Source organism: Monodelphis domestica, chromosome 4 (genome assembly GCF_027887165.1).
Source record: "Monodelphis domestica isolate mMonDom1 chromosome 4, mMonDom1.pri, whole genome shotgun sequence".
NCBI classification, from domain to species: domain Eukaryota; kingdom Metazoa; phylum Chordata; class Mammalia; order Didelphimorphia; family Didelphidae; genus Monodelphis; species Monodelphis domestica.
Genome location: NC_077230.1, coordinates 129,249,964 through 129,262,253, shown reverse-complemented (window position 1 = coordinate 129,262,253; position 12,290 = coordinate 129,249,964). Strand labels below are relative to the sequence as shown.

The following is a 12,290-nucleotide window of genomic DNA, read 5'->3' as shown; positions in this document are numbered from 1 at the left end:
CTCCTGGGGCCCTTCCCCCATCAAGGTGAGTAGATCCAGCACTTCTTTCAGGCTGCCACTCTTCCTTGAGTGCAAAACCTCTGTCACAATCCTCCATTTTCCTATTAGTGGTGCCACCATGAGCCCACGCAACTTACTTACCTTCTGTATGTCTATTCTAATCTATTTATGTTACTTATTGTTACCACCTAACCTCCCCCATCCCAAAATAATAAATTTTATTCTAATCTATTTGCTAACCTAAGGTCCTATCTTATGCTAAAGGATGAGTCATGGGAAGGAGGGTTAGGATCACTTGTCTACAAAGTTTTTTACAATATAACAATTTCTAAATACAAAGGTCATTCCTATTGCAATCAATATAAAATTTAACTCAAGTAAAATTGAACTATCCTATGTCTTATGTAACACTAATTCCAATGTAACAATTCATAACATTTAAATATGTGTATATATACTAACTTTTTCTAATGAAATCTGGTTTATTCTGTCCCTGTTACCTCTCCAGTTACAACATTCCCTTTTCCACTCTAAATTAATCTTTCTCTGTCTATTAATGGTTAGTATGTTAACTCTTTCCTTTCTATCTATATTAGTTTAGTTAGTATACTACATATGTACATGACTGGGTTTTCTACTGTGAACCTTAAAAATTCTCAGACCCTACTTCATAAGATTTGGTTAAGAACATTCCCCATTTTAAACAATGAAGGAACTTAGATCAGGAATGTGAGACCTCTACTCCACCCCTACTTAAGCCTGCTTCAGGGGAAGAAACTCCTTGCTGAACAATGAAAAATACTTAAACCCATACTTATAGTAAGGCAAAAGTTCTTAAGCTGTGCCTATTTTTAGATCTAATACAAAAGGGTGCTAAGTACCTATAAAGGTCAGGCAACTTGTGAATTTACAAGGAGCAAAAAGGTGAGAAACTTACTCAGAGGTTTTTCAAGTGTGAACTTAATCAAAAGTTCAAGCCTTCTTAGGTGTGAATTAAGAATGGTCTGTCATTTGGAAAACATCTACTGTGATTGGTAGATGTGAGAATTTAGGGGAGGTGACATAGGAGAAAATTCCCTTTAAAAGGAGATGAGAAACTGAGAGTCTGGGAACAGTCTCAGAAGAAGGCTCAGAGGAACTCTTCTCTGGAGATGGCAGCTGACCAAAGCTGAGCTAGTCTCTCTCTGAACACTAGAATCCTTGCTGGAACAAATCTTGTGGTGAGTGGATAAAAGACTGACTGATTCTCTTAGGGCTTGGGCCTGGGCTGGCCTGGGTTGGCCTGGGCCGGCCTATCTTTTTCTCATTATTTCCTTTTTCTCTCTCTCTCTTTCTTTAATTCCTCATTTGTATGAATTAAAATCTCTATAAAACCCAGCTGACTTGGGTATATTTAATAATTGGGAGTTTTTCTCTGGCGACCACCTTAAATTTGATTTAAAACAAGACACAGTCTTGAAACCATATTTTCTGCGGTCATAATTTAAGCCAACCACTCTTTTATCTACTACAGTTTATGTCTTCCACTATTTTAATTATTACACTACATATTTACATGTTACATGTTATCTATACACATATATACACATCCTCTGGCTTGAAATCATCCAGACAGGAAAGTCATTTCCTTCCCATCTATATGAGTCCTACTAGAGATTTATTTACAGATATACAATTTATGGGCTGTCCTTATTTACAGCACAGCCCCTAATGTCAGTGTGAAATTTGTTTGTGTTCTACATATGTCATGGTGGATGCATACTTAGTTCTCTTCAGGATGCCCACTTCTCATATTGCCTGAAGATCTATCCTTCATTCTTCCTGTGTTGATTCTAGTGCGCATGTGGATGCAATTCCTTAAATGTGATATTAGTGTGATTGGCAATGACCCATTTTTCTGAAGTTAGTTCCCCATAATGTCTTTGATTCAAAGTTCTCTCTAGTTGTTAGTGGGTCTTCCATCCTTTGGTATTACTTGAAATTGTCACAGGTCCAGATGTCTTCGCCTTTACTGGATAGCTATTTGTTGTCTCACCTTGAAAGATGTCTCAGGTATCCATACATGCAGGATCATGCGTGTATAAGATTAATGTGTGCATTCACGTAAGAGCGGATTTTCATTGGGTGTGTACAAGTGAGTTTTTTTGTAATGAATGTAGGTGTCTTTCTTAATGTGTGATTGTAAGGCAAATATTATTTTCCTATGTGGTTAATTGTAGAGGTTAATGATGTTTTAGTTCAGGCTTGAAATGGAGTTGTATATATGCTTACTATCTGTGTTATACGTTATTCTGTTTCATTTTCACTGTCATTCAGACTGTCTGTTCAGTATCTCTATTTCCTCCTGTGCATTTTGGTGAAATTCATAGGTTTCCTGTTTGTTTATCAAGAGCTGTTCTTAGGGCAGCTATGTCTGCACGTATTCTAGGGCTTCAATCAAGTTTTCTTCTGGCTTGTCATCATGGGTATAGGGATGTTTAATGTGAGATGCATAGAACCAAGAATCTTTTCCTATCACTTTGATCAATGTAGGAGTAGTGAGAGCTACATCATATGGTCCAATCCACCTGGGCTCTGTAGGTTTGTCTTTGGTAAAATTTTTCACATATACTTTGTCACTTGACCTGATGTTATGTAGTGAGAAATCTAGTGGGACCCTTTGCACTAGTAGTCCTAGTCTTCTCAGTTCTTCCAGCCTCCTGTATCTGTGTCAGATAGGTGAGTAACTGGCATTCCTCTCCTAGCATGGAAACATAAGATGGTTTAGCAGTCTTTCCTATCCATACTGGATGTCCATACAGTATCGCATATGGGGAAATATGTAAGTCTCCTCTGGGTTTCATCCTCAAATAGAACAGTGCAAGTGGAAGAACCTCTGTCCATTTAAGATGAGTTTGGGCACAGAGTTTAGCTATCTTGGTTTTTAACTCCTTACTCATTCTTTCCAACTGTCCTGAATTTTCTGGTCTATATGCATTATGGAAATTACCCTTTATTCCCAGAGACTCATAGACTTGTTGTAAAATGCTAGATGTAAAGTGACTTCCCCTGTCTTAAGTCTATGGCACCTGGAATGCTGTATCTAGGAACTATTTCTTTAAGCAATGCTCTCACTACCATGTTGGTGTTGTTTTTCTTTGATGGATATGCTTCTGTCCATCTAGTGAGTCTATCCACTCTAACTAAAACATATTTATATCCTTTGTCCCCAAGCATGTTAATAAAATCAATCTGCAGACACTGAAAAGGCATATAAGCTAGGGGTCGCCCTCCCAATGCCTTGCACTTGAAATGACCTTGGCTGAACTTTCTACAGATGTTACATGCCTGACATACTCTTAGAGCATTCGTTGATATCCCTGGAGCTTTCCAAAAACAGTAGACCTCATCCAGCATGGATTGTACTCCGTAATGACCTCTGGGGTGAATCACATTACACAAATGTTGGTACAGCCTTTTAGGCTAGATGGGCTTTCCTCCCTGCGCTAACCAGATTCCTTTGACTAATTTGGCTCCTAGATGTTCTTGCCATTATTGAACCTCATCTCAGCAGTATGCTTGTTTGATATCATGCTTATCTACCAGAGAGAAATTCAGAACACAGATAGGACCAAATCTGGCAGCAAATCTTGCTGTCATGTCTGCCCTGTGATTTCCATGGGATATCTCATCCTTGTCAGAGGAGTGAGCCTTGCAATGGATCACCACCACTTCCTTTGGCAAGTTCACCACTTCTAAGAATTGATTTATGAAGCTCTCATATGCTATACATCCTCTTTCCAGCTATTGTGACAAATCCCCTATTTTTCCAGGTTTGTCCTGTGGCAAATAAAATTCCAAATGCATAAGCAGAATCTGTATATATTTTGACCCTTGTTCCTTTGGACAGCACAAATGTTTGTATGAGGGTTTTGAGCTCGGCACCTTGAGCACTGACATGACCTGGTAACAATGCATGCCAGAGGGTCTCATCCCCCGTCACAACTGCAACCCCCATAGTCCTCCTCCCTTTAAGCACATATGAAGACCCATCATAATATATTTTTAAGTCGGGATCAATAAGTGGTGTGTCCTTCAGATCTTCTCTAGGCTTATACACTGTTTCTACCATTTGGGTGCAATCATGAAGGGGCTCTTTTCCCAATAGTAGGTCAGGGATTAGTGTAGCTGGATTCAATGGTGCACATCTATGTAACGTTAAATTGTCATTTGCTAGCAAAATGATTTCATACTGGGATAGCTTTGCAGATGTAAATGCATGCCTACTCTGTGATTTTAGCAGTTTTTCTAGCTGGTGTGCAGAGTAAACATGGAGCTTGCATCCTTGCACTAATTCATTAGCTTTTTTAAACACCAGGGCAACAGTGGAAATACTGCGCAAACAATGCACCATGCCTTTTGCAACTGGGTCCAAAATCGAGCTATAATATGCAATAGGTCTTAAATTCAATCCTAGATTGATTAATTCTGGAGTTAGCACTCCAGAAGCCATACCCTTAGCCTCATGGACATCTAGATGAAAATCCTTGTTGTAATTAGGTATGCCAAGGGCTGGAGCTGTTAGGATAGCTTGCTTTAAAGCAGACAGAGCTTTTAGATATTCTTTTGTGAGCTTCAATGGCTCCTCAACCCCATTTTTGGTCATATCTGTGAGACACTTGGACATATGTGAATATCCTGAGATATAATGATATAAGAACCCAGTCATGCCCAGAAATGCCCTAAATTGTTTCTTTATATGTGGAATACCTAGCTTGTGTATATCCGCTATTCTCTTACTACATATTTTCCTGGTACTCTTTTCCAGGATGAAGCCTAGGTAATTGACTTTTGGGGAGAACCCACTGTAACTTTCTTTTGGAGACCTTATGCCATCTTTTCTACAATTCTATTTATAGTTTCTTTGAGTCCTCCAGGCATGTTTTGGCACCAGGGGATGCAAGAAGCAGATGATCTACATAATGTACTGGCTTGGTGTGTTTGAATTTTGTATTTTCTAGGTCTCTTCAGCAGCTGGCAGAAAATCAATGCACTTTCACTACAGCCCTGAACTAAATGAGTCCAGCAGAGCTCCCTTTTTCCCCCATGAGAATGCAAATATATTTTGGCTATCAGGATGGAGGGGAATTGTAAAATATGCATTGCTTAAGTCAATTATAGTATGCCAGCATGCGTTGCTAGGAATCTCAGAAATGATGTCATTGAGAGATGGTGTGAGCGTATGGGTTTTCTTTATATACACACACACACCATAGTATTGTGGTTCTGTCCCCTCGCTATATGATATTAGAGGCCAAATCATTTCATCTCTCCTGAATTAATTTTCTTCATTTGAATTTAGTTTTAGAAAAAGGAAGTTGAACTGAGAAATCTTCTAATTCAGTTCTCCTGACCCTCTTGATTCAGTTCTGCTACACTCCAGTGATCCTCATGCCACGCTTTTAACAATTCCTGGAATTTTACCAATATTGAAACCCTTACAAAAGATTCTCCAAGCTCTTCTCCTTTTTAAATCCATTTCCTCTCTCCTTCATCAACATTTCATATGCCTCTGACTATTGAAATTCTATTTTTTCTGACGAGTATAGACCCCACTCCTTCAACCAAAGCTTCTGTCAACAGAGCTTAATATAAAAATCAGTTAATGTTTTCTAGATCCCTCAAGAGGAAAGAATTCCAAAGCAGTAAAAAAACCCAAAACATTTACTTTTTGATCCCTGAATCCATTCTATTCACTCCTAGACCTTTGTCCAATCTGAATGAAGATTCACAGAACCACCCTAACCAATTCATTAAAGCAAAATGATCCTCTCTTTAAAACTCTTCCCCATTTATCTGTCAAGACAAACACAGGAATTATATGAACTTAATTACAAAACACTTTTCACACAAATAAAATTAGATCTAAACAATTAGAAAAACATTAAACTGCTGATGGATAGGCCAGCTAACATAATAAAAATGACAATACTACCTAAATTAATTTATTTGTTCAATTATATTTATTATATATCATTATATAGTACATATAAATATTTCCTTAGTCACTTATTCACTTACTTATATACTACCTAACTACCAAAAAACTACTTTATAGAATTAGAAAAAATAATAATGAAATTCATCTGGAAGAACAAAAGATCAAGAATATCAAGGGAACTAATGAAAAAAACATGTGATGGATGGGAACCTAGCAGTATCTGATCTTAAACTGTACTATAAAGCAGTGAACATCAAAACAATCTGGTACTGGCTAAGAGATAGAAGGATGGATCAATGAAACAGACTTGGGGTAAATGACATCATCAATTTAGTGTTTGATAAACCCTAAGATCCCAGCTTTTGGGATAAGAACTCACTATCTGACAAAAACTGCTAAGAAAACTGGAAAAGAGTATGGCAAAAATTAGGTTTAGGTCAACATATACCCAATACCAAGATAAATTCAAAATGGGTATATGACTCAAGCATAAAGAGTGACATTATAAGTAAATTAGGTGACTGTAGAATAATATACCTGTCAGATCTATGAAAAAGGGAAGAATTTAAGACCAAACAAGAGACAGAGAACATTACAAGATGTAAGATAAACAATTTTGATTATAGTAAATTTAAAAGATTTTGAACAAACAAAGCCAATGCAAGCAAGATTAGAAGGGAAGCAACAAACTAGGAAAAAATTTTATAACAAATTTCTCTGATAAAGGTCTCATTTCTCAAATATATAAAGAACTAAGTCAAATTTAAAAGAAAGCAAGTTATTCCCCAATTGACAAATGGTCAAGGAATATGAATAGGCAGTTCTCAGAAGAAGAAATCAAAGTTATAAATAATCATATGAAAAATTATTCTAAATCCCTCCTGATTAGAGAAATACAAATCAAAACAACTCTGAGATACCACCTTACACCTAGCAGAATGGCCAATATGACAGCAAAGTAATAAATGTTGGAGGGGATGGCAAAACAGGGACACTAATGCATTGCTGGTGGAGTTGTGAATTGATCTAACCATTCTGGAAGGCAATTTGGAATTATGTCCATAGAGTTTTAAAATAATGCATAACTTTCAATCCAGCAATTTGACTACCAAGTCTGTATTCCAAAGATATTTTTAAAAGGGGAGTGGGGGGTGAGAGAGGAGGATGGACCGATTTGTACAAAAATATTTATAGATGCACTTTTTGTGGTAGCAAAAAATTGGAAACTATGGGAATGTCCCTCAATTGAGAAATGGCTGAACAAATTGTGGTCTATTATGGTGAGGGAATACTTTTGAACTATAAGAAAGGATGAAACAGTTGATTTCTATAAGAACTGGAAGGATCTGCATGAACTGATGAAGAGTGAAATAAGTAGAACCAGGAGAAACTGTATACAATAACTAAAACTCTGTGGGATGAGCAAATAATAATAATACTTTATTACTAACAACAATACAATGATCCAGGACAATTCTGAGGGACTTAATGAAAAGAATGCTATCAAAAAAAAAAGAAAAGAATGCTATCCACATCTAGAGAAAGAACTGTTGGAGTAGAAATGCAGAAAAAAACATATAATTTATCACTTGTTTATTTGGATATATGATTTGTGTCTTTGATTTTAAAAGATTACTCTATTATAAAAATGAACAATATGGAATAGGTTTTGAGTAATAATACACATAAAATCCAGTAGAATTTACTTGTCAACTACAAGAGAAGAAAGGGAACAAAGGAGGGAGACAACCTGAATTGTGTACATTTGTTACTGGAATAAAATTAAAAAAAATTTTTTTAATGTCCCTCCCTTAAAAAAAACCTTTTCCCTACCCCCAAACTTACCTACTTTTTGAACCTTAGTTTTTAAAGTACTATACTGCTTCCTGAAAGCATAAAAGTTTTCATGAGCTCAATGAAGAAAGTTAGGTGAGAAATGCCCATAGCTGATGTCTTTAAAAAAAAAAAGAAAATATTTATATAAAATAAATAATACATACCATAACCACAGCAACTCTGAGAGAACTGTTCCAATTAGGCCATTAATAACAATGCACATTAATACTAATTTATTGGGAAACTCAAAGGCCTCAAATCCAGTATAATGAAGTAAAAAGAAGCCCGGCCATAACAGCAGCAGATTAAAGAGGCCTACAAAACCTGAACACACATATAAAAGAATCAGTTAGTCATTATAATTTATTTTCGTCCATAACTTTTTTATTGTCAAACTATATCTCTGAATCTAGCATACTTCTTTACTGTTCATTTCACTAGAAGGTGAAAGCCAGGCTTGCTACCTGGCTAATGTTATATAACTTAACAGACAAAAATTCTATTACAAAATTGATGAACATTAGTTCTCTTGAACTTAAATTAGTATAGATGATAAGAAGCACTACTAAAATGATGCAAAATAGGATTGAACACAAAATTGTTAACATTAAAGAACCTTAGTTCAGAAAAATATAATTATTAAAGATATTGGAATTCTAATCATCATTGAAGAATTGAGTAGTTAGGTTTTACTTTATTAATTCAATAAATATTTGCTGAATACTTAACTACACATGTAAAGCATAATATACATGGTTCTTACCCATCAGGAACTCACACAAACAAAATACAAATAACTATAATAAAAGGCAGCATATTCTAAGGGCCATATAAAAAAATGACTTAGAAGGGGATTGCTAATTTATAACTTTTTGAAAATAGGATCTGTTCTAATCTCATTATGAATGCAATGGACTAAGACGTTAGATGAGATTTCAGGGAATTCCTGAGATTCACAAGGCATCCTAAGATTTATTTGAAGGGAAAAAAGGGGTAAGTTGGCCATAAGACACAAGTTATATCTGTTGTCATCTCTAGACACTAACTATCTCAATAAGCAGGAATAAGATTTCAGAACTTAAAAAACAGAAGAATTCCAAAGAATTACAAACTTGAATTGGAAGGAAAGTAAGGAATCAATAAGAACAGGAATTAGCATTCTCTGAAACTGGTCCTCCAACCTCTCCTGAAGACCACCAGAAATGGGGAAGCCATTACTTTAATATGAAGTTCATTCCACTTTGGAGTCCTTCTAATTAAGAAGTTTTTTACTTATTCCAAACCTACATTTATCTCTAGATTCTACCCACATTATTTGTTTGGTCCTCTGGGCTCAAACAGAACGTGTCACCCCCATTTCCACAGTCCTTCAAGTATTTGATTACAACTAATCTTCCATCTCTTTCCTGAATTATGTCTGGTTCCTTCCACCAATACTGTATGACATGGCACTCAATCACCTACCCATCTGGGCATCCTCTAGTTATGCTTCAATTTTCAATATCCTTCCTAAAATTAAGCACTTGGAAGTGACCAACTGTGGTGTGACTGGAACAGAATATAGGGGGATTACATGTATTCTTCTAGCCATCATGCCTTAATTTCCTCAATAAATGATGCCTAAAATTAAGTTACCTTTTTTTTTTGGGGGGGGGGGGAAGAGGAGGTAGGGAAGGGAAAGACAAAGTTTGAAAATTGTCCCAGATTAAAATAAAAAAACATAGAATCTTCTAGGTTCCGTTTCAGCAGCAGCACTGAAAAATGGCAATGGTATATCACATATGCAGTCTTATGACATGCCATTGTCTAGTTATTTAAATAAACATGAGTAATAGACATCATGAGTATGTTACTGGTTGGTGTCCATGTGATTCTAAAAGTTATAGAGGAAGATCTATAAGTAGATAGCTTCTGAAGAATTTATAGAAGATAAAGATAAAAATTAAACAGGATGAGAAGACATGGATGGGTTATGATTTACACAAATAACTATTGTTCCTATAGTCAATGAGATCATAAACCCATTAAGTACTAAAGTATTCCTTCAGGATAAAATCTAAACTACTCATTTTATCATTTAATAACCTCCATCAACTAGTTGTATCCTAATTTTCCAAGATGAACTCCCACTACTCTTCTACACAAAACCTTAGATTCAATTTGGCCAAAATAATCTTTATGAATTCTTTCTTCCAAAGCCTAAGCTCTAGTCCAGTATCACCAACTGCCAATTAGATATTTCAAACCAAAAGTTCTTCAAGGATCTCAAATTCAAACATGTCCAAAATGGTTTTTTTTATTATCTTTCCCAAAAACTCAACCTCTTCCAAATTTCTCTATTGCTGCTGAGGACACCATAATTCTTTCACCTATCTAGGTCCATAAATCTTGATGTCATCCTTTATTCCTCAATGTTATTCACTCCACATATCTAATTTCTGTCAAATCTTATCAGTTCTATCTCTTGATTACACTTCCTTTTTTCTACTAACACAGTCACCACTGATATAAGTATCTGGATTATTGCTATGGCCTCCTAATTAGTTGCTCTAACTCAAGTCTCTCTCCACTCTAATGCATAGCCAATAAAGAAATTTTCTTCAAGTGTACATTTTGCCACATTACCCCAACATACACATAGTCAAACTTCAATTGCTCCTTATAAGCTCTAGTAACAAATATAAAGTCTTCTCACATTTCAAATTCTTCACATATTCTTTCAAATTCTTATCTTTCTAGTCTTATACATTATTCCCCACTACAATCCAGCTATACTGGCCATTTGCCTACTCCTTGCCTATAACACTCCATCTTTTACATTTATGCCTTTGGAATGGCTATTTTCCATATCTGGAAAGTTCTTCACCTTCACCCCTTAGAACTAGTTTCCTGCAAAACTTAGTCAACAAACATTTATTAAGTTTCTACTAATCCTTGGGCACACAAGTATCACATTCTTTAAGAAGGTGTTTATATTGTAGAGCAGCTAGGTGGCTAAGTGGATAAAGAACCAAGCATGGATACACAGGAAATCCTGGGTTCAAATTTGACCTCGGACATTTATTAGCTGTGTGACCATGAGCAACTCATTTAATCTCACTTGTCTAGGTTTTATTGCACTTCTTCCTTGGAACTAAGATAGAAGGTAAAGGTTTGTGGGTTTTTTGTTGTTTTTTTTTGGGGGGGGGGGATTTCTATTCCTAGAATTTAGAATAGTACCTGGCACACAACAGTAGAAAATAAGGTGATGTCTGTGGACTAACTGATTGACCTATCCAAATCTTATTCATTCAAGATTAAGTTCAACTTCACCCTTTTCCAAATATATACATTCTGAAAATTCCAATACAGTGAATTTTTTCCTCCTCTGTTTATAGTACTTTATAGCATATTTGATACTTTTATCTTGTTCTTACAAACTCCTCAAGTCACAGATAATGATTAAAAATGTCCTGGAAGCACTACTTCTTCAAAAGAAAAATATTTTCCAATTATTATTACACTAAGAAGGAAAACAGAAGATTTCAAACCAATTTAGATCTGACACCGCATGTCACACTTGAAGGAAGTTTAATAAACTCGCTATCTACAAAAGTAAAGGTAGGAACAATTTTCTTTTTTACACTGTTAAGAAAAAAATCATGTCATTGATACAACATTTTACTTGCATGCAGAATATTTGAATATAACTTCACTGACATATTATTTTGCTGACATTACTACAACTGAGTCAGATTTTAGAATAAGAAACAACTTTAGAAATCAAATAGATCAACTTGCTCATTTCAAAGACTCAGAACATGAGGGCTAGAGTTTACCAAACTGACTCAAGATCATATAGCAAATTGGTAGCAGAGAAAGAACACAGGCCTTCTAATCCTGGGCTAAGGGTTCTCCCCACAATACCACATAATTTCCTTATTGTATGAAAATAATAGACATAGAGACAAAGAATAGCCTTTACATGGTTCTTCTTCATTACCATAATAGCTTCCAAAAGAACTAAGAAGTCAAATCATTTCCAACAACAGACCTATGAACATCAGTTTTATTTTTTAAGTAGGTGTAAAGTAACAAAAATTGGATGGATTCTATTTGAGAAAGCTCAAAACCAAGGTTATGGTGAGCTTAAGAGTTCTGAAAACAAATTTTGCCGTTCAGTCATTGTTAGTCATGTCTAACTCTTGATGATCCCATTTGGGATTTTGTTGGCAAACATATTAAAGTGGTTCTGTCACTTCCTTTTACAGATGAGGAACTGAGGCAAGCAGGGTTAAGTGACTTGCCCAGGCTCACAAGGTTTCTAAGTACCTTGGGCCGAATTGGAACTCAAGGAGATGAGGCCTCCTTACTACAGGCCCACTGTGCCACCTAGCTGTGGGTACAAAAAGAGTTTGAATATCAATAAGGAAATGCCAGACAAAATTAATTCCAAAAGCTCTTATGATCTTTCTTCCTAATATGGCAATAAAAC

At 35.7% G+C, this 12,290-nt stretch overlaps 1 protein-coding gene across 2 annotated transcripts in view; it reads right to left on the bottom strand.

Moving 5' to 3' along the window:
- Nucleotides 1-12,290, bottom strand: part of SLC35F5 (solute carrier family 35 member F5) — a 69,159-nt gene that overhangs the window by 14,913 nt on the left and 41,956 nt on the right. For both annotated transcript variants that reach the window (XM_056793763.1, XM_056793762.1), the window contains exon 12: nt 7,981-8,140. In XM_056793763.1, the coding sequence (XP_056649741.1) occupies nt 7,981-8,140 (160 nt within the window). The remainder of the gene's footprint in view (nt 1-7,980; nt 8,141-12,290) is intronic.